The following is an 18,518-nucleotide window of genomic DNA, read 5'->3' as shown; positions in this document are numbered from 1 at the left end:
CGTGGGTAGCCAAAAATTTTTCCAATTCGTGGGGATTAAATTTCGTTGGTAGTGTAAAAGTGATGATTTCAATAATTATTTAACAAAAGCTGTATATATTTGTGAGGATGTAAATTTGTGGGCAAGGGTTAGCCACGAAAGCCACAAACATTAGTCCCCCACGAACAATTGTGATTCGACAGTAATCTAAAATGTTTGTTGACTATTGGTGCATGCGCACACTTACTGTGACTGTGTATCAGAACCAAAGTGGGAATCAGAGCTAAACATGATGGAGACGTCCTGAGAGTTGTCCAGTGTGTTGTACATGGTGGGGATCACTCTGAAATCACAGACCACTGGTTACTGTACATATACAGCTGTGTATTCTATAGTGACTCTGAAATCACAGACCACTGGTTACTGTACATATACAGCTGTGTATTCTATAGTGACTCTGAAATCACAGACCACTGGTTAGTTACATATACAGCTGTGTATTCTATAGTGACTCTGAAATCACAGACCACTGGTTACTGTACATATACAGCTGTGAATTCTATAGTGACTCTGAAATCACAGACCACTGGTTACTGTACATATACAGCTGTGTATTCTATAGTGACTCTGAAATCACAGACCACTGGTTACTGTACATATACAGCTGTGTATTCTATAGTGACTCTGAAATCACAGACCACTGGTTACTGTACATATACAGCTGTGTGTTCTATAGTGACTCTGAAATCACAGACCACTTGTTAGTTACATACACAGCTGTGTATTCTATAGTGACTCTGAAATCACAGACCACTGGTTACTGTACATATACAGCTGTGTATTCTATAGTGACTCTGAAATCACAGACCACTGGTTACTGTACATACACATCTATGTATTCTATAGTGACTCTGAAATCACAGACCACTGGTTACTGTACATACACATCTATGTATTCTATAGTGACTCTGAAATCACAGACCACTGGTTACTGTACATATACATCTATGTATTCTATAGTGACTCTGAAATCACAGACCACTGGTTAGTTAGGCTAAATAAAATTGAAATTACAGTTCTCAGGCCCGCGCGCATCCGTTTTGAGGGTGCCGCATTGCAAATTTTATTGCATTTTCAATAAAATAAAAAGTTGATAATGCGGAGACCTATCCGGAAAAAAAAAGTTTCCGCTTTCGGTTTGCATTTAGTTCTACTTTCGTTTCTAATACGCAGCTTCCGGTGTAGTCTTAATCATTAAGTCGCTTATTTTTGTAAGTAAAAACTTTATGATCCAAACCTCCCGATGATATAGACGATACTAGTAAAAATGGGGTCGATGGAAATTTTGGACTTAAAACGAATCAAAATGTCTGCTGTTTCGATTTGTATCCGCCATGGAACCCTGTTAATTCTACCGAGGAATATAATTGAGAGTTTTTCCGATGGATGTTGTCTGTTAAACCTGTACGAGGGCGTGAAATCGATAAAATTCGATTGGAAAAGTTGGACGTCCCCAGAAAAATTACTTGGTGCCTTCGTTTCTTTGTCAGTTGGCAAACACAAGAACAGTTTGGACGCCGTGATTTTAACCATTATAAACTTGCGGGGTTTAACGGTATCTACTGTGTATTCAGGACTTACTTCTTAACTCAAGTTAACTGTGAAGAAATGTGGTCCCAGTAACTGTTGGATATGATTGGCCCCGAGATTGCATAATGATATCTCTAGCCAGTTACACAACTTTCCTGATCCAGTGCCAGGTATTTTAGAGTAAACATCATATATGTCATTTTACGTTTTGTAAAGTGGATTGATATTTTTCTTTATTTTTAAATGACTGTCATTTATTAAAGGAGAAGAAGGACACTACAAGGAGTTCAGTGAGGTTTTTGAACCAAAACTACAGAGGAACACTGTCCTTCTTTATCATCAAAATGAGCACAATCAACTGCAAGCAGACATGGAATTCAATTTAGTCTATCTGCTCAGACTGCCAAAACAGTGAAACATATGGGAACCTGCATAGATTGCCCGAAACCCAGAGTCTTATAAGTTATATAGTGCTACTAAACTTGGTGCCCAAGAAAGTACCTTGCTTTCAAAAATCATTGGACTTTCTCAGTTTTCATGTTGATCTGAACTTCAGGAATTAGAACCTAATAATCCTGAGAAAGCACCCTCAATATGCGCCCCATTGTAGAAAGTTTATATGAGATCAAATTTAGCCTGTGCATCTCCAATTGAGACCCCCTACTACATGTACAGTTCTGATGTATTTCCCCCAATATGCTATCACTGTTGGACACAAGACACAGATACAGAAGATGGACAATACCCTATATGTCATGATTGTGTTGTTTCACAACGACAGCTTTGTAAAAACGGAAGGATGTTCAAAGCTCCAGAGCAAAGAAGCAGACAAAATGAAAACAAATAGTTCACTTATAAAAAAAATAAATGTTTTTTTCATTTGATCTAAATATTAAATATTATTGTTGTACTTTGAAAGTTGGACTGTATTTTCAAACATACTTTGGGGTGTTTTTATCTGTTAAAATATTTAATAGCTATCCTTATTAAATAATAAAACAGCTGCTTGAATAAAGAAAATCTTGGTTTTTTTTTTAAATTGTAGGTAGTTAATTTCTTTCCCAAATAAAAAAAAGCCTCCCTCATCTGTTTTTTTAACAATAAAAAAGAAAAAAAAAAGCCTCCCTCCCTCATCTAATTTTGGAAAATTTGGCCTGAGAACCAGAGAATTAATTTTATGTGGCCTTACATATACAGCTGTGTGTTCTATAGTGACTCTGAAATCACAGACCACTGGTTACTGTACATACACATCTATGTATTCTATAGTGACTTACATGTTGATATAATTTTACATCATATCATCAGCAGGTTTTCCTAGTATGTTGTGCATGGTTAGGATTACAACGAAATCACAGTATGCATGGTAAGGATTACATTAAAATCAAATGCAACTGGTTAGATATGTACGTACATATATGTATTCTATAAATACATGTAAACTATATCTGTATAAGGTTTTTAAAACTCGTATTTGGTAAGTGTGAATTCTGTATAGCTGAGTAGTGTTAAAAATATACTTCAATAAAATATTACATGTCCTTTTGTACATGTTCTTTAATAATTGGTATACAAGCATCCATCAAGTCAGTCCATTTCAAACCCCTGCTTGGCTTTTCAGTTGTGAAATGATTTACTCAGGCATCATTTCATTGCCTGTCACTACAAGATTTAGTTACAGCAGCACATACATATACATGTACAACATGCTATTCAATTTATTGATAAAAAAAAACCATCCTTACCTTTTCTCTTTGAGAACCTCTTTCTGGTGCTCTGTTAAAATTCTTTTCTTTTTTGGTGGTGATTTGATCACTACAAAATCCTACAAGCACCAAAAAGTACTTATATTAAACAAAATATACATAGTCATAATGAAACCTACCAATTACAAATTACTACATATTCATGTACATGTATGTAAAAGATATTAAATGTCTCATTGCCTGTTTGATGTAAGAAATATGAACTTATTAATGTGCACACAAAAATAAAACAAATGTACAGTGTATTTTTCTGCCCAAATTTCCTTTACCTCTTTCTGTAATTCGTTGATAGTCAAGTTTTTTCTGGTGGCCCCAGGAGATCGAGTGACTTTTTCGGTGGGGCGCGATGGGGATTTTTTGACGTTGGGAGAGACTGCCTTATTGAGAAAGCTGCCATGGATTTTTCTTGGAGAAGGCATTCCAGGAAGGTGGGGCTCAGGGGCCTGAGAATCAGCCTGAAATCAGTAACACATACATGTAGATGTCTTACAACTGATCGTGTGATAATGCTTGCTGTTTTCTTTTTTTTTAAGGAAGAGGGGAGAAAGTGGTGAGAAAGGAGGTTGTCTCTTTGACAACAACAAAACAACGAAATAGTGAGATAAATGCAAAGCACAATGGAATTTTTTGATCTAAGCGTTTGCTTTGATTAACTAAACAATATTTCCTAATCGTACCTTCCATTTTAACAACACTTATAAATATCTTTCAAAAATAGTTCGTAAGAATATCATTCGTGGTCATTGAGAAGAGAAATTATTTCTTAAGCCAACACAATTACGTGTTAGCCAACATATATTATGACTAACTTTTCATAAACATGTACACTGTCTGACTGACAAGAGTTTTCTTGTGCTCATCTATTTAGATGTTAGAACTGACTATATTTACCTGCCTATATATTTACCTGTATCATCTGACTGACCGGCATCTCTTCACAACTGTAACATGTACTTATACTGTACACTGACTATATTTACCCGACTATATATTTACCTGACTCATCTGACTGACCGGGGTCTCCTCCACCACAGTGACAGGTACAGACACCCAGCCTGGCAGGAGGACTGATGACTTCTCCCTCACCTTGCTCAACACTGGTCTGTTCAAAGGGTGAAGATAAAAATTAATGCAATAAAAGACAACATTACTATAACAAAATTATGTTGAGAACAATATATTCTTCATTATCAAACATAAGCAAAATACAAATAACATCTGTGCAAACATACATGTAAGTACATTTTTGTTGAGGAATGACATGAAAATAATACATCTTTAAACCTTTCATTCATATCAAAATACATGTAGATACATACAATACAAGAAGATCAAGCAAACCGAATTATGACCCATTGTCTCTAACAAAATGTTACCAACAGCAGACAGGCACCCTTGCAAGCAATGAATGATTTTTTATCCCCTCGAAATAGGATAAGAGTTAACTTTCTCTTTCCAATATCAGGACGATTTCCTAACACATGTACACTTACCTGAGCGTCTCTGGGTAGATGAGGTGGGACGTTTTGCTGAATGTGGCACTCCACAGTAAGGCCGTCTGGTTCTTGATGGCTCGCCGTGGATGCAGGAACGTTGCCTCTAACAGGGGAGACAACTTGGACAAGAAGTCGGAGTCGTATGTCCCCGAGTATCTTGTCTGGAGAGCTGAACAGATTTCATTCCAAAGCTTCTCCAACTGTAAATCAAAAAATTATGTCAACTAAATGCACTGCAAAATGGTGCGTTAGCACTACTAGACAGTTTCCTCGTTATTTTTTTTCCAAAAGACAACTTATTCACCTATTGGTATTCAAAATAAATAAGATTAATATCTGTTCAAATTTCATTCCAGAGGTTTTCCAACTGTTTATCGAAACAAGAAGGACCAAACTAATGTACCATTTGCAGGGCTTTTTCAATTTTTAAGATGAAAGGTTTATCACTTATTTGAAGTGGCTTTTTTGTAAGAATATTCTTAATAATTTATTTTGAAGTTCAAAGTGACTCATTTTGATCGTTGAAGAGGCGAGAAATTACCACTTGCCCCTCCCCCTTCTTTAATGAAAGCACTGAGACAGGATAAAAATGTATTTGTACAACATAAAGGCATTCAATATTTTAATAAAGTTAATAAAATTTATGTACCACCCTCCAAACAAATAATAGGGACAAACTTCGGTCAACTTATAAGGCATAATGGTTAACAGAACTGAATATACATTTACATGTAAATGTTGATACCTTTTGCATAAAGTTATTGTTGAAAAGTTTGGCACAGGTCTTTTTGATAGATTCCTGATACAGGTCCCCGATTGGCTGGGACAAGTGACCAATCACAGCACTCAACACACCAGACGATGAAATGTGTGTGAAGAGAGTACTCAGACACTCTATTATTCCATTAGCTGGTCCCTGAGGAGAAACAGAGTTTGAAGCTTCCTGCAAAATATACAATTAACACAACTGAAATAACACATCAATGTAGAAAATCTTAAATATTCAGGTTTAATGGACACAGAAATGTCTCTATTCGTTCAATTTCTAAAATAAAGGTGTAAAAAAACATGTAACACAGATTTACTGCTTAATGACATATATGTTATTAATGAATGATTTAATGAACTTCCATCTAGTTTTTTTTTTTACACATTCATCATAAAGAACAAAGTTTTGCACAGCCCGTTCACTAGCTATGATAGATCTGCTATACACCTACATTTCAGTACCTACAAAAATCTAACATATATACAAACATACATATAAATCAAGGTTTATATCTAAATCACCTTATCTGCCTGTTTGATGTAAGTGTTTAGGGCTTCCATCAGTTGTCTCAGCAGTACTACATAGGACTGCAGGTTCTCCATCGGTTTGTGCTTCTTTTTGGTCCATTTTGCTGGACTTACACTAATACTGTCTGTAAAAAGAATCAACAAAAGTAAAAATATTTGTATTGTCATGTTAATATTCATAAAATCTTAAGCTCCAGCATCTCTCGCAAAAAAATAAAACAATGTTAGGGCAATAACTGATTCAGGTATTTAATAATGGGCAACTCTGTTGTTTATCTATATCATATGCACTGGCTCTGCTTAATTTGATATCAGGCTGTGATACTTCTTTTGATGAATTTGTGCAGTAAAATATTCTCATTTAATAAAATGCAGCCCTAGTAAACCGTCATGTTTGAATTTCTAAATATTAGTAAGAAGTTTAATCTACCAAATTCTGATTCTATAGTGCAAGTACTTACTGATGCCAAAGACACCGACTGAACAAAGCGATGAAAAATCAAAGGAACTGATCACCGCTTGTGATGCCTGGATTAGGAAATCGATCATGGAAAAGCTCTAGAAAAATAAAACAAATAAATGTTCATATAATGAATCCTTTCAAATTTATCATTCCACAGTTAACATTAATATCAAAACACACTTCATAACAATTTACAGACTTCAAATCAGAGTCATTTTTAGTCTTGTGCTCAATTTAAACTTATATAATGACTAGAATAACCTTGTGTACAGGTTTGTTCTGATTTCCCCATAATTACACAAGTAAGAAAATTAAAATCAAAGAATGTAAATGATGGAAGTCAAAGCATGCATCTACAAATTTCAGCCTAATTTAAAAATAAATGCCATACGTCATGTACACCATATGATTACCTAAAGACTCAGTTGTTGAATGAGACACTGGGATAAATTTAATGAATTCACAATAACAACAAAATCAGATTCAATCTCCTTATTTTTACATTGCATTTATAATATCTGTATAAACAAAAAGGTGTGTAAATTATGTGGCAAACTATGGCTATATCAATGCAGAAATCATTTGTCTTTAGTGCTAAGCTTTTACTGTAAAAACTTACAGGTAAATCTAGCTCCTTTAGATGCTTGTGGATCTGATGACACAGATCCTCACAGCAAATGTTGGCCTGGGCATTAGTGACAAGGGCAGACAATCGGGCAAATGTCTGGTAAATCTCTGACCATGTCTTCTGCAAGGTCTTCACTGACATCTAAAAATCAAAAAATATTTATATCATCAGATTTCATTTTAAATCATTATACATAGTTTTTAAAAAAAATTCTTAGTTTAATTTTATCTTGTACTGATTAATCACTGTATGCTAAACAACTTGATATGTTGTGCATTGATACATCTCAATATCAGACCCTGTCTCCCATTACCTTCAGTTGATAAGATAACAAGTGGAATTGCACTCCCCCCCCCTCATAAAATCATGACTTGGGCTTACAATTACAAAGTATCACTAAGATCTCCATGTATATGTGAACTATAAATGATATAAACTTAACATGTTTAATTTATCTTTTTTCTAGCGATGTAGCTGCTTATCTTACTCTATAACAAAAATAAGCTACGATTTTGTAAACTCACCTGAGCTAATTTCTCTGGTAGTTGGTGTTTGATTGGAAATAAAAGAGCAGCATACAGACAGCTGAAGTCGTGCTCCAATGCATCGCCCTGATTCACTTCATTTGTCTAGAACAGTTAAATAAATTCTTCCTAAGCAAAGCAATCTTCCTCCACACATTTACAATTTCCCATTACGAAATCAAGATGAATCTCATAAATATAAACTATGATCTGCCTGATACCATGATCAAATACCTTAAGAATAAACTCATGTAGTGGGTTGACAACAGTACTCCACAGTCTCCAGAGCCAGTCTGGGCTGTCCACGAACACCTCACTGACGTCCAGTAGATGTAGCACCGCCTGGGCAAACTCGAGTGACCCAGGCCCACCGATACCTATGTTGACTAGCTTACCATACAGGGCACTGTAGCTGAAATGAAGGAAATAATGGAAATAACAGAAGCATCAATGCAAATGTTCACTAGATTACTACCCATTGGCCCTTATTTTATTTTCGCCCCTTTTGCCCTCGTTATCAGTGGGCAAACTTTTAAGACTGGGCAAATTAAAATGTCTCATATTATCTTTCTTTTAACACAACTGTGTCTTGGCAAATTCAAGACTGGGCGAAACTGTTTGCAATTATAGAAGACCAAAAATTACACTGGGCAAAATTAACCCTGTATACAGCATAAAGGACACTGTAGGTGGAATATAGAAAATAATGGAATAGTACAATACAAGTATTTTTCATTTTCATAGATATATCTTTTGGGTTATCTTCAAGAACAGTTTTAAGGCTTGCCACAAGCTTTGAAACCAAAGTACAAGTGCTGTATTAACAGTACAAAGAAAGTTACCAAATATGGTTCACATAAATTTTCACATTTAAATGTCCACACACATGCTTTCTTAAACATGTCACAGATTTTGTGTTACCTTTTTAAACAAAATCTACATGTACAGTTGAACTATGATATCTCGAACACTGATATCTCAAATACAATGGATATGTCTGAGTGATTTGTAAGTCCCAACCACTTATTTTAAAGTATTTTACCCTCAGTATCTCAAATATTGGATATCTTGAAGTTTTTAAACAGTCAAATCTAGTTCGAGATAGCGAAGATTAACTGTATATACAGATTTAAGTCCATTTCAGAACAAAGCTTATTTTACCTTTCCATGGAAGCACAGTCTTTGATCAGGTTTGGAGTTAGTAATAACTGGACTAGGAAGAGAGCTGGGGTCCCCTGTCATAAAGAGAATAATCAGGATACAGGACATTTATAAACTTGTTGTTCCAATCACAAAGATAGTTGATTATGCTTCAAAACGTTTTTTTTTTAAGTGTTGACAATAAATTCTCTTAAACTCTTATTTTGAAGCATTGTGATTCTTTTATGTGCAGTTTTCCCAAACTTTATACATTTTCCATATAAAACATTTCTACACATGTCATCAATCAAAAAATTTCACAACTCTGTAAAAGTACCGACACCTTGATGTCTTTAACAAACAGAAAATGTACTAGCTTGCAACAGCACTGACTTACATTTCTAAAACTCACTTACATGAACATTCACCAACTTACTTGAACATTCCCTAACTTACATGTAGTTTTTCTCCACAGTTCACATTATAGGCTGTAGATATCAGCGCCTTACTTGGGAGGCAGCCAACAGCATTAAACAGTTTCTGAAATGCACAAGTCCATGAGGTACAGAGAAATATTACGTAAGACAATTCAGTTCAATTTAAAAATCAATTAAGGGTCTTGAAGGGGTAACAAAGTGATTGTACATTTACATGTATGCAAATAAACAACATGCAAATTCACCATTATACTATTCACAGTTGTATGATGTGCAGCTAATTATAAATTACAACAAATCAACAACAATCAATAAATCAATTGCTAAAATAAAACATTATAAAGAGCATTCAATGAATGGGGAAAGCATGAGAGAATATTGATCACCACTTAAATAATCAGAATAACATACTACAAACTTCAAAGTTGGCAAAATAATCTTGAAAATAAATTTCAAATTGCAGCTTTGAATGAGTACTTTGCCTCTTGACTTCAAAATCTTAAAAAGCCTTGGCACAAGTACATGAATAAAATTGAAATGTGATCTATCATTTATCTACAAGTCCAGGGGATTCCCCGTGATTGAGACCTACCAGAATGATCTTGACCGGGAGAGCCTGGCTCAGCACTATCACTTGGAACTGGGTCAGGAACAGGGTGAAGGCGTCCTTCATCTCCGACCTTGACCCACTGTCAAGGCCATTCCTCATGTGAGCAATCAAAGAATACCAGATGTGCAGTAGGAGTTCGTCTGTGACAGAGAGGGTTATGATATACTTCCAAATACATTATTTCTAATTCACTAGTCTAAATATCTAAATATTTGTTGGATGTCTGTTATTTAATTTGTAATACAAATAATGTGCTTTTAGGGCAATGTTAACAACCACATACATGTAAATAGAATTTACAATAATTTATGATTAACATGTACTTTTACATTTCCATTCCTGAGGACTTTTTTTGACAGAACAATAGACCAAAACAAAAGAGTGGCCCACTGCCTTATATTAACAAAGTTATAAACCCTGTCAATGTTAACCACTATAAAGTGCAGTAACACAAAATTCAAACCTGGAATCTGAGAGCCAAGTTCACAGATGAGATCAGCCGTACACTGGATAAAGACGGGGGCCTGTTTGACAAAGAACCCTGGTCCTGAAATCAGGTCATGGGTCAGCCGATCTGTAACGAACATTTAAGCATATATATTTATGTCAGATGGCATTCAATTTATACACCTCTGTCAGATGGTACTCATAGTAAATTTTAATGTGGATGGTGTAAAATCAATGCTTCTGTTGTTCAAAATTTATCCATATCTAGCAGCAATGGCAAAATCTTTATTTCCATTTCTATGCAAGCATTTCAAGTCTAAAAAAGTCTCTGTAATCATTATTTGGACATTATTCTTTACTCTGTAAAAAATATGACTTTATAGCGCAAAATCTATCTCCCTAAATCTATACCTAAAGAAAAGAAAAGTGAATGAAGACAGCTTACCCAGAGAGAAGGAGAACCTGGGGACATCCAAGTCCTCTGGCACACTGCCAAGAAAATGAGCCAGCACCTCACATCCCTTAAGCTGCAGGCTTGGAATTCTGGGATACGATGACCCCACTCCACTCCCACTCAGGTTCATCCTGGGGGTTTTGGGACTAGGGCCATTAGTATGAGTTCCTAGTGAATGATTATGCAGACTTTAATAAGCAATTTTTTGAATGGCAATCCATTGAAATGGATTTATGTGTACATTCCTATCTACCAACATTTATCTAGATTAAAAAACGAGCCAAATCCTACAGTTTAAGATGTATTTGTGTTTCTTCTCCTATTTTTTAAAAATTGGTTTGATAGCATTGTAAAATCCTGTTAGCGAATAAATACTAGTATACAGAAAGCGAATATATACCGTAATTAATAGAACTAAAATTCTGGGGTTTTTTTTTTTTAATTCTCATAAATGCATTGTGCATTTTAATTATTCATAAATATTCATGTAGAAATCCTTAGCTCTCTAACTTACTTGGAGTACCAAATCCATTACAATTCTTCAATCCTCCCACACAGAATTGCAGCAATGGCAAGCACACCTAACAGAGCAAGAATAAAATCAGCACTGAGTAATCAGACAATGAAATGTATGCACATTCCCAGCAGCTTAACATTAACTATCATTTGAATTTGCCAGTGAAAAAAAATGTTACAGAAATATACAAGTGAAAAGCTGTCAATGTGACAGCAAACCGGGTTTTCTTTTATGTGAACTTTATCCATAATCCATGTCAACCCATATCCAGTGAAATGGTGTACCCCTATATGCAATATTTTGCCAAAAAGTGACGAAGTTCAAAAGCTGGTATTTTTTTCATAAATTATCAGAAATCAAAATCCTAGCAATATGCACACCTCTGATATACCCTATGTACAATTGATCTGCAAAAGAACAACTTCCTATCTTGAAATTTGTAGGAGGAGTTATACATACAACTAGACATGATCTCGTTGCGAGCAACGAGGAGGTCTTCCGTGCGATTTTTTGAAGGTTATATGACCTTGACTTTGACATTTGACCCTTTATCTCCTTATCGGGGCAACAACAACAAAAAATTATGGTTGAATTTTGTTAGGAACATCATTCTTAGCATTTTATTCTATATTGATTTTCATACTTTTTAAAATATTTGTTCTGTTTGAGGTATGTTATCAACGTTTTGTACTTCTGGCCCCTTAGAACCCATTAAAAACCCCTTAATACGGAACACATGATAAAATAATTATAATATATTGTTAAATAAATGTGAGATGAACATTATTGCTTCCTAAACATATTACAAAATAATTTTCAGTAAAGTGCTATGGAAGAAAGACTTTAGAGCCCTTTTGGTCCCTAAATTGAAGGGCCAGCCCCTTTTTCTTGGCATCATACGAAAGTTCTTTTGATATTAAACATATTTTGTTCAACAAGTGTTTAGAAATTCTTTGCCGTTTTTGAGCTATCTGGGATAGAACGTTTTAGGGGCTGACCCCTAATCTCCTTATTGGGGCCAGATAACAAATCTTTTATGATTGAATATTGTTTAAAACATCATTCTAAGCATATTTTACTCTATATTGCTTTTCAAAATATTTGTCCTTTTTGAGATATATTCGATCGAAGTTTTGGACCTCTGGCCCCTTGAAACCCCTTATTACGTAACGCATTATAAAAATTTTATAATGTATAGTTTTATTAGTGAAAGATGAACATGTTTGCTTCTTAAACTTATTACAAAATATTTCTCAGTAAAGTGCTATAGAAGAAAGACTTTAGAGCCCTTTTAGCCCCTAAATTGAAGGCCCAGCCCCTTTTTCTTGGCATCATACGAAAGTTCTTTTGATATCAAACATATTTTGTTCATCAAGTGTTTAGAAATTCTTTGCCGTTTTAGGGCTATCTGGGATATGACATTTTAGGGGCCGACCCCTAATCTCCTTATTGGGGCCAGAAAATGAAATTTTTATGATTGAATATTGTTTAAAACATCATTCTAAGCATATTTTACTCTATATTGCTTTTCAAAATATTTGTCCTTTTTGAGATATATTCGATCGAAGTTTTGGACTTCTGGCCCCTTAAAACCCCTAATTACGTAACGCATAATAAAAATTTTATAATGTATAGTTTTATTAGTGAAAGATGAACATGTTTGCTTCTTAAACATATTACAAAATATTTCTCAGTAAAGTGCTATGGAAAAAAGACTTTAGAGCCCTTTTGGCCCTTAATTTGAGGGACCAGCCCCTTTTTCTTGTTATCAAACGAAAGCTCTTGTAAATATTAATTTTATTTGCTCTACATGTTATGGTAAAATATTTTCAGGAAAGGAGATAAAGAACGAAAACACTTAAAAATTATGTTGTTTTTTCAAACTCGATTTTCGGGTCTAGGCGAGCTTCGACGCCTTTGAAGTCAGACAACCATAAATGTCTTTAAACACATCTACAATCTTTTGTCTACAATCCCTGAAAATTTAGATTCAATATCTTTTTGCGTTTAGGAGGAGATAGCCGGACAAAATGACCCTCTAAAAGTCACTTAAACGTCGATATCTCCCGAACGGAAATGACGTCATTAAAATAAAAAATTATATATAAGGTTTTTATCAATATCTACAAGATCTGAAATTTTCACGAAAATCGGTCAAGTCGTTTTCAAGAAATCGCTTGTACAAAAAAGCGTAAGAAAAAAAAAAAAATAAAAGGGAAAAAGAAACAAAGCAATAACAATAAGGTCTTCCGTTGGAAACGGAAGACCTTAATGAGGGTACCCTATATGCAATATTTTGCCAAAAGTGACTAAGGTCAAATGCTAGTATTTTTTTCATAAATTATCGGAAATCAAAATCCTAGCAATATGCACACCTCTGATATATGTACAATTGATCTGCAAAACAATTACTTCCTATCTTGAAAACTTTAGGAGGAGTTATCCGTACAATGAGGGTACCCTATATGCAATATTTTGCCAAAAAGTGACTAAGTTCAAAAGCAGGTATTTTTTTCATAAATTATTAGAAATCAAAATCCTAGCAATATGCACACCTCTGATATATGTACAATTGATCTGCAAAAGAACAACTTCCTATCTTGAAATCTGTAGGAGGAGTTATCTGTACAATGAGGGTACCCTATATGCAATGTTTTGCAAAAAAATGACTAAGTTCAAAAGCTAGTATTTTTTTCATAAATTATCAGAAATCAAAATCCTAGCAATATGCACACCTCTGATATAGGTACAATTGATCTGCAAAACAACAACATCCTATCTTGAAAACTGTAGGAGGAGTTATCCGTACAATGAGGGTACCCTATATGCAATATTTTGCAAAAAAATGACTAAGTTCAAAAGCTAGTATTTTTTTCATAAATTATCGGAAATCAAAATCCTAGCAATATGCACACCTCTGATATATGTACAATTGATCTGTAAAACAACAACATCCTATCTTGAAAACTGTAGGAGGAGTTATCCGTACAATGAGGGTACCCTATATGCAATATTTTGCCAAAAAATGACTAAGTTCAAAAGCTGGTAATTTTTTCATAAATTATCAGAAATCAAAATCCTAGCAATATGCACACCTCTGATATATGTACAATTGATCTGCAAAACAACAACTTCCTATCTTGAAAACTGTAGGAGGAGTTATCCGTACAATGAGGGTACCCTTTTGGCAGCCGCCCGCCCACCCGCCCGCCATTTTCACCATTTTAATAACCGGATTTTTCCTTCGGAAAACCCGGTTAAAAACTATTAAACTATGAAATTCTAGAGAATATATGAAACAAAAAGTTCCTGAAATTCAATTAAATTGAACCAGGACAAAAATTCTTCTGTCACTGAGTATTCAAAAGTTGTATGAAAACTTACCTGCTCAAAATTAGCAGAGGCCTTTGGTCCTAGCAGCCAGACAAAATGCCACCACACCTGCAATTTGGCCATGGCAACTGCTTCTGTCTTGGCATTGGTTATTTTCAAAACCTGCATAATCAGTTTACATCTCTTGGGACAGGTCAGAATTTCTGGAATAGAAATATAAGTTCAGTGCATAGAAAATGAATCTTTTGAGGGATACATAGAAAGTATTCTCTACTGAAGCAAAATTTAAATCTCGAACATGTACAGAATATGACCCTCATCTCTTTAACTTAAAGAACTATCAAGATAAAAACATGCACTTCATCACCAGAACTGATATGAGCTTTAAGTTTCTTTAACATTATCTAATAATTCTCTCACCATAGTTTGTGGCAAAGTTGTCAATCAAAACTTGCCATGCTTGGAAAGCATGGATTTTGACCTCATTTGAACCCTTAAAAGCCAACTCCATGATTGGTAGCAGCATGTTGATAAAACTCCCATGATGCAGTTCCTAAAAATGCAACATTTTTTCAAACCAAGTTCTAATAAACAAAGTATTGTAAGAAACAATGAAAGTTTTCGTTTTACACGATTACCCCAAAAAAATCTTTCAGCTAATGTCAATTCAAATATATATGCCATGCTTGCTCAAAACATGCAAATTCATTATAAAATAATTCCTCAAAAGTAACCAAAATATCCAGAAATCTTGAAAACATGAAAGAAAAGAAGTCCTCAACAGGAAATATGATTTTGATTCAAGCATGTAGTACTTTTTTGTATCACCTCATTGTGCCTAGATTTTTATCATGTAAAGTATCAAATGGTAAAGGCCTCAGTGACTCAAAGGCCAATTGTATAATATGACTCATTTCAGTGAGAATTAACACTGCATTCAAATTACAAAGGAATGTAAATGACACAAAAACAAAGAGTGAATGGTCTTACTGAGTCCACATAAAAGATATTCTGCAAAACGAAATGAAGAGTTCTCTTTGTTCAAACTTAGGAGTTAAAACAATTTCTCACCAAAAAGACCCAAACATTTTGGACGCTCAACAAAAATTGCAGTTACATAGCAAATAATAAGTACACAGAATCAGTTGGTCATTTGTTTAAAAAAAAACTTCTTTTGTAAAAACAATTTTCTCAGTATAATTCTAATGATCAACGTACCTTCCCACATATCTGAACATAGATTTCCCAGCATTCCAGAGCATGCATTTCCCTTTGGCTGGTGAAAAACCATTTCATTTCGGAACTTATCCTCTGAAAACATGAAACACATTCATCAAAATCTCCTTTTCTCCTAAATTTGATGTTATTCTGTACACAGGCTTTGTTTCATAGCAATACATTATATGATGTACCAACCCAAAACTGAAATGTACTCTATCAATCCATTTTATACAACTTAACTAGCAGACTGCATAAATTCTTTCTTTAAGTGTTCAACAACAAAGAAAAGAGGAAAATATGCACAGTATTCGAAAGAACAAATAGGAAAAAATCCTACAAGTTTGAACTCTGGAATAAGAGCCTGTACAAGCTCCCTCTGGTGCTGAAGCAGGGAAGGTAACTCTGACTTGACCACCTCCAGAGCTTTTTCATGGATCTTGGTGGCCCTGTGAGCCATCAAGGGAAGTAACAGCTTCCCCCATCTCAGAGTGAGGCTGTCCATCTCCTTCCTGTAGTCTTTTAATAACCTTTAAAAACAAACATAGTACTTAATATTTACTTACTCATGATATCATTTGGTAACATTTCATATATTGCAAAATTTGAGAAATTTGTCAGAGTATCAACCGAGTGAGCATTTTGATTGCTGATGAAACAAGCGCATGTAAACACTAAGTCACACAGATACCAACAAGAGGCCCATGGGCCCCAAATCGCTCACCTGAACAATAGTCCTTGTATCATTTTATTTCGAAAGGGTTTATTATGAAGTGAACTTTGAATAAATATTGTAAAACTCATATATTTCAAGATTTTGCCATATATTAAACAATACATAAAAAGAAGAAACAATTTTATCTTTGGCATGTTTTTATTCATAGTTATTTTACACATCAACTGAGACTGAATTTTAAGCTCTAAAATACCCATTTGCAGTAAAAAAAAAAAAATCCAATTTCACTGAAAAAATTGAATTATATTCATTAAATAATTAAAAGATGATATTAACATCTGTTTTGTATTTCAATCATTAAAAGCTTCTTTATCGATTCATCAAATAAAAATATTGCAGGTGTGATGAGGACATTAGGCATGTTAGATTTTGCATTTTCATCGATCATCTGTCTTATAGACTAAACTCAAAAAACATGGAAAGTCTATATATAGTTGATAAAGTCTATCAATGATTCCTACTTTTTTTCCATATCTTTTGTTCCTTTAACTTTCCTAACTGTGTGTTTGTGAATCAAAACTTCGAAAAAACTAAAATCCACACCTTTTTGAAGTTGTTTGAATTTATGATCTTTGATCCCGATCACTTGTATCCCGATATGTGAGTAATTGATGTCGGGATTGAAATTCCAAAAAAACAAAAAACTAGTCGATAAACATACACATGTGTAACCAGATAATTTAACGCTGATAATCTTATCATGGAATTTTTTTTTTTTTTTTTAATACTTCTTTTAATAAAACATGATTTAAACAATTTAGAATCTGCACTATCTCAGAATGATTGCACAGTAATCTCACAAACTGTAGCATTGTAATTCTTAAAAAGAAGAGTTTAAAACATTTTCCCATTATATAAGTCTATGTTAAACTTTGAACATATTTTGGAGCCGTATCTAGTATTAGTCCGGGGATCACGGTTTTCACAATTTAGAATCTACACTTTTAGGGTACTTGTATATTAATCTCACTAATTTTAGAACTGTTGTCCTTGAGAATACATTTTTAAAAACGTTTCCCCCCATATATTTCTATGTTAAATTTGTCTTTTTTAATCAACTTTGAACCCCTCTTGGGACCCCAGTATTGACCCGGGGATCGCGATTTTTACAATTTAGAATCTTCACTATATTTACAAGCTTTGGTGTAAATATTGGCATATCTGGTGTAGTGTTTCTTAAGAAGAAGATTTTTTAAGACACCCACCCAATTTTCGCAGTTTCGCAATTATCTCCCTTTTAAAAAGGGTTGTGACCTTTATTTTAACAATTTAGAATCCCCTTCTCATAAGGATGCTTTGTCTCAAGTTTGGTTAAATTTGGCTCAGTGGTTCTAGAGAAGAAGTCAAAAATGTGAAAAGTTTACAGACGGACGGACAGACAGACGGACGGACGGACGACGGACAACAGGTGATCAGAAAAGCTCACTTGAACCTTCGGTTCAGGTGAGCTAATAAAAAGTCCAAAATTCACACAGTTTCACACTTTTATGAGCATTCAGTGTCAATGTACGAAAAAGAACACTCATCATCCACAATTTTGCTACTGTGGATTTCTTTTTTTTAAAGCTAATACTCAATTCAACAATGCTAATGTTTTTGCAACAAATCATGAGAAAACAAAATGCGAATTCAGCCATTCCGCCATTTTTGCATCAACTCATGAGAACATAAAACCATACCTGTAAATGACCTGGGAAGCCTCATGCTCCACTACAGAGGACTGCATCTTCCACTTGAGCAGTGCATGTTCCACAGCAGACAGCATAATTTCCACCTACAAACCAAACCTTAATATACAGTACTCTATCTCCTCCATACACGTCTTAGTGAAATATCAAATTGTCAAGTTTTCAGCCAATAATATAATTCATACATTTTTATCAT

General features: G+C 34.4%; 1 protein-coding gene across 2 annotated transcripts in view; it reads right to left on the bottom strand.

Annotated features, from left to right (window-relative positions):
* LOC128162923 (telomere-associated protein RIF1-like) overlaps positions 1-18,518 on the bottom strand; it is a 29,440-nt gene that overhangs the window by 9,107 nt on the left and 1,815 nt on the right. For both annotated transcript variants that reach the window (XM_052826341.1, XM_052826343.1), the window contains exons 5-26: positions 18,314-18,408; positions 16,239-16,428; positions 15,899-15,991; positions 15,101-15,233; positions 14,732-14,883; positions 11,345-11,411; positions 10,822-10,998; positions 10,393-10,503; positions 9,912-10,069; positions 9,339-9,422; positions 8,904-8,977; positions 7,977-8,154; positions 7,743-7,847; positions 7,210-7,359; positions 6,589-6,685; positions 6,122-6,252; positions 5,577-5,774; positions 4,829-5,031; positions 4,332-4,437; positions 3,605-3,790; positions 3,315-3,394; positions 227-322 (exon numbers count right to left, since the gene is read on the bottom strand). In XM_052826341.1, the coding sequence (XP_052682301.1) occupies positions 227-322; positions 3,315-3,394; positions 3,605-3,790; positions 4,332-4,437; positions 4,829-5,031; positions 5,577-5,774; positions 6,122-6,252; positions 6,589-6,685; positions 7,210-7,359; positions 7,743-7,847; positions 7,977-8,154; positions 8,904-8,977; positions 9,339-9,422; positions 9,912-10,069; positions 10,393-10,503; positions 10,822-10,998; positions 11,345-11,411; positions 14,732-14,883; positions 15,101-15,233; positions 15,899-15,991; positions 16,239-16,428; positions 18,314-18,408 (2,864 nt within the window). The remainder of the gene's footprint in view (positions 1-226; positions 323-3,314; positions 3,395-3,604; positions 3,791-4,331; positions 4,438-4,828; positions 5,032-5,576; positions 5,775-6,121; positions 6,253-6,588; positions 6,686-7,209; positions 7,360-7,742; positions 7,848-7,976; positions 8,155-8,903; positions 8,978-9,338; positions 9,423-9,911; positions 10,070-10,392; positions 10,504-10,821; positions 10,999-11,344; positions 11,412-14,731; positions 14,884-15,100; positions 15,234-15,898; positions 15,992-16,238; positions 16,429-18,313; positions 18,409-18,518) is intronic.

This window comes from Crassostrea angulata, chromosome 9 (genome assembly GCF_025612915.1).
Source record: "Crassostrea angulata isolate pt1a10 chromosome 9, ASM2561291v2, whole genome shotgun sequence".
Lineage (NCBI taxonomy): Eukaryota > Metazoa > Mollusca > Bivalvia > Ostreida > Ostreidae > Magallana > Magallana angulata.
The sequence above is the reverse complement of the archived record's forward strand: the minus strand, read 5'-3'. Positions and strand labels throughout refer to the sequence as shown.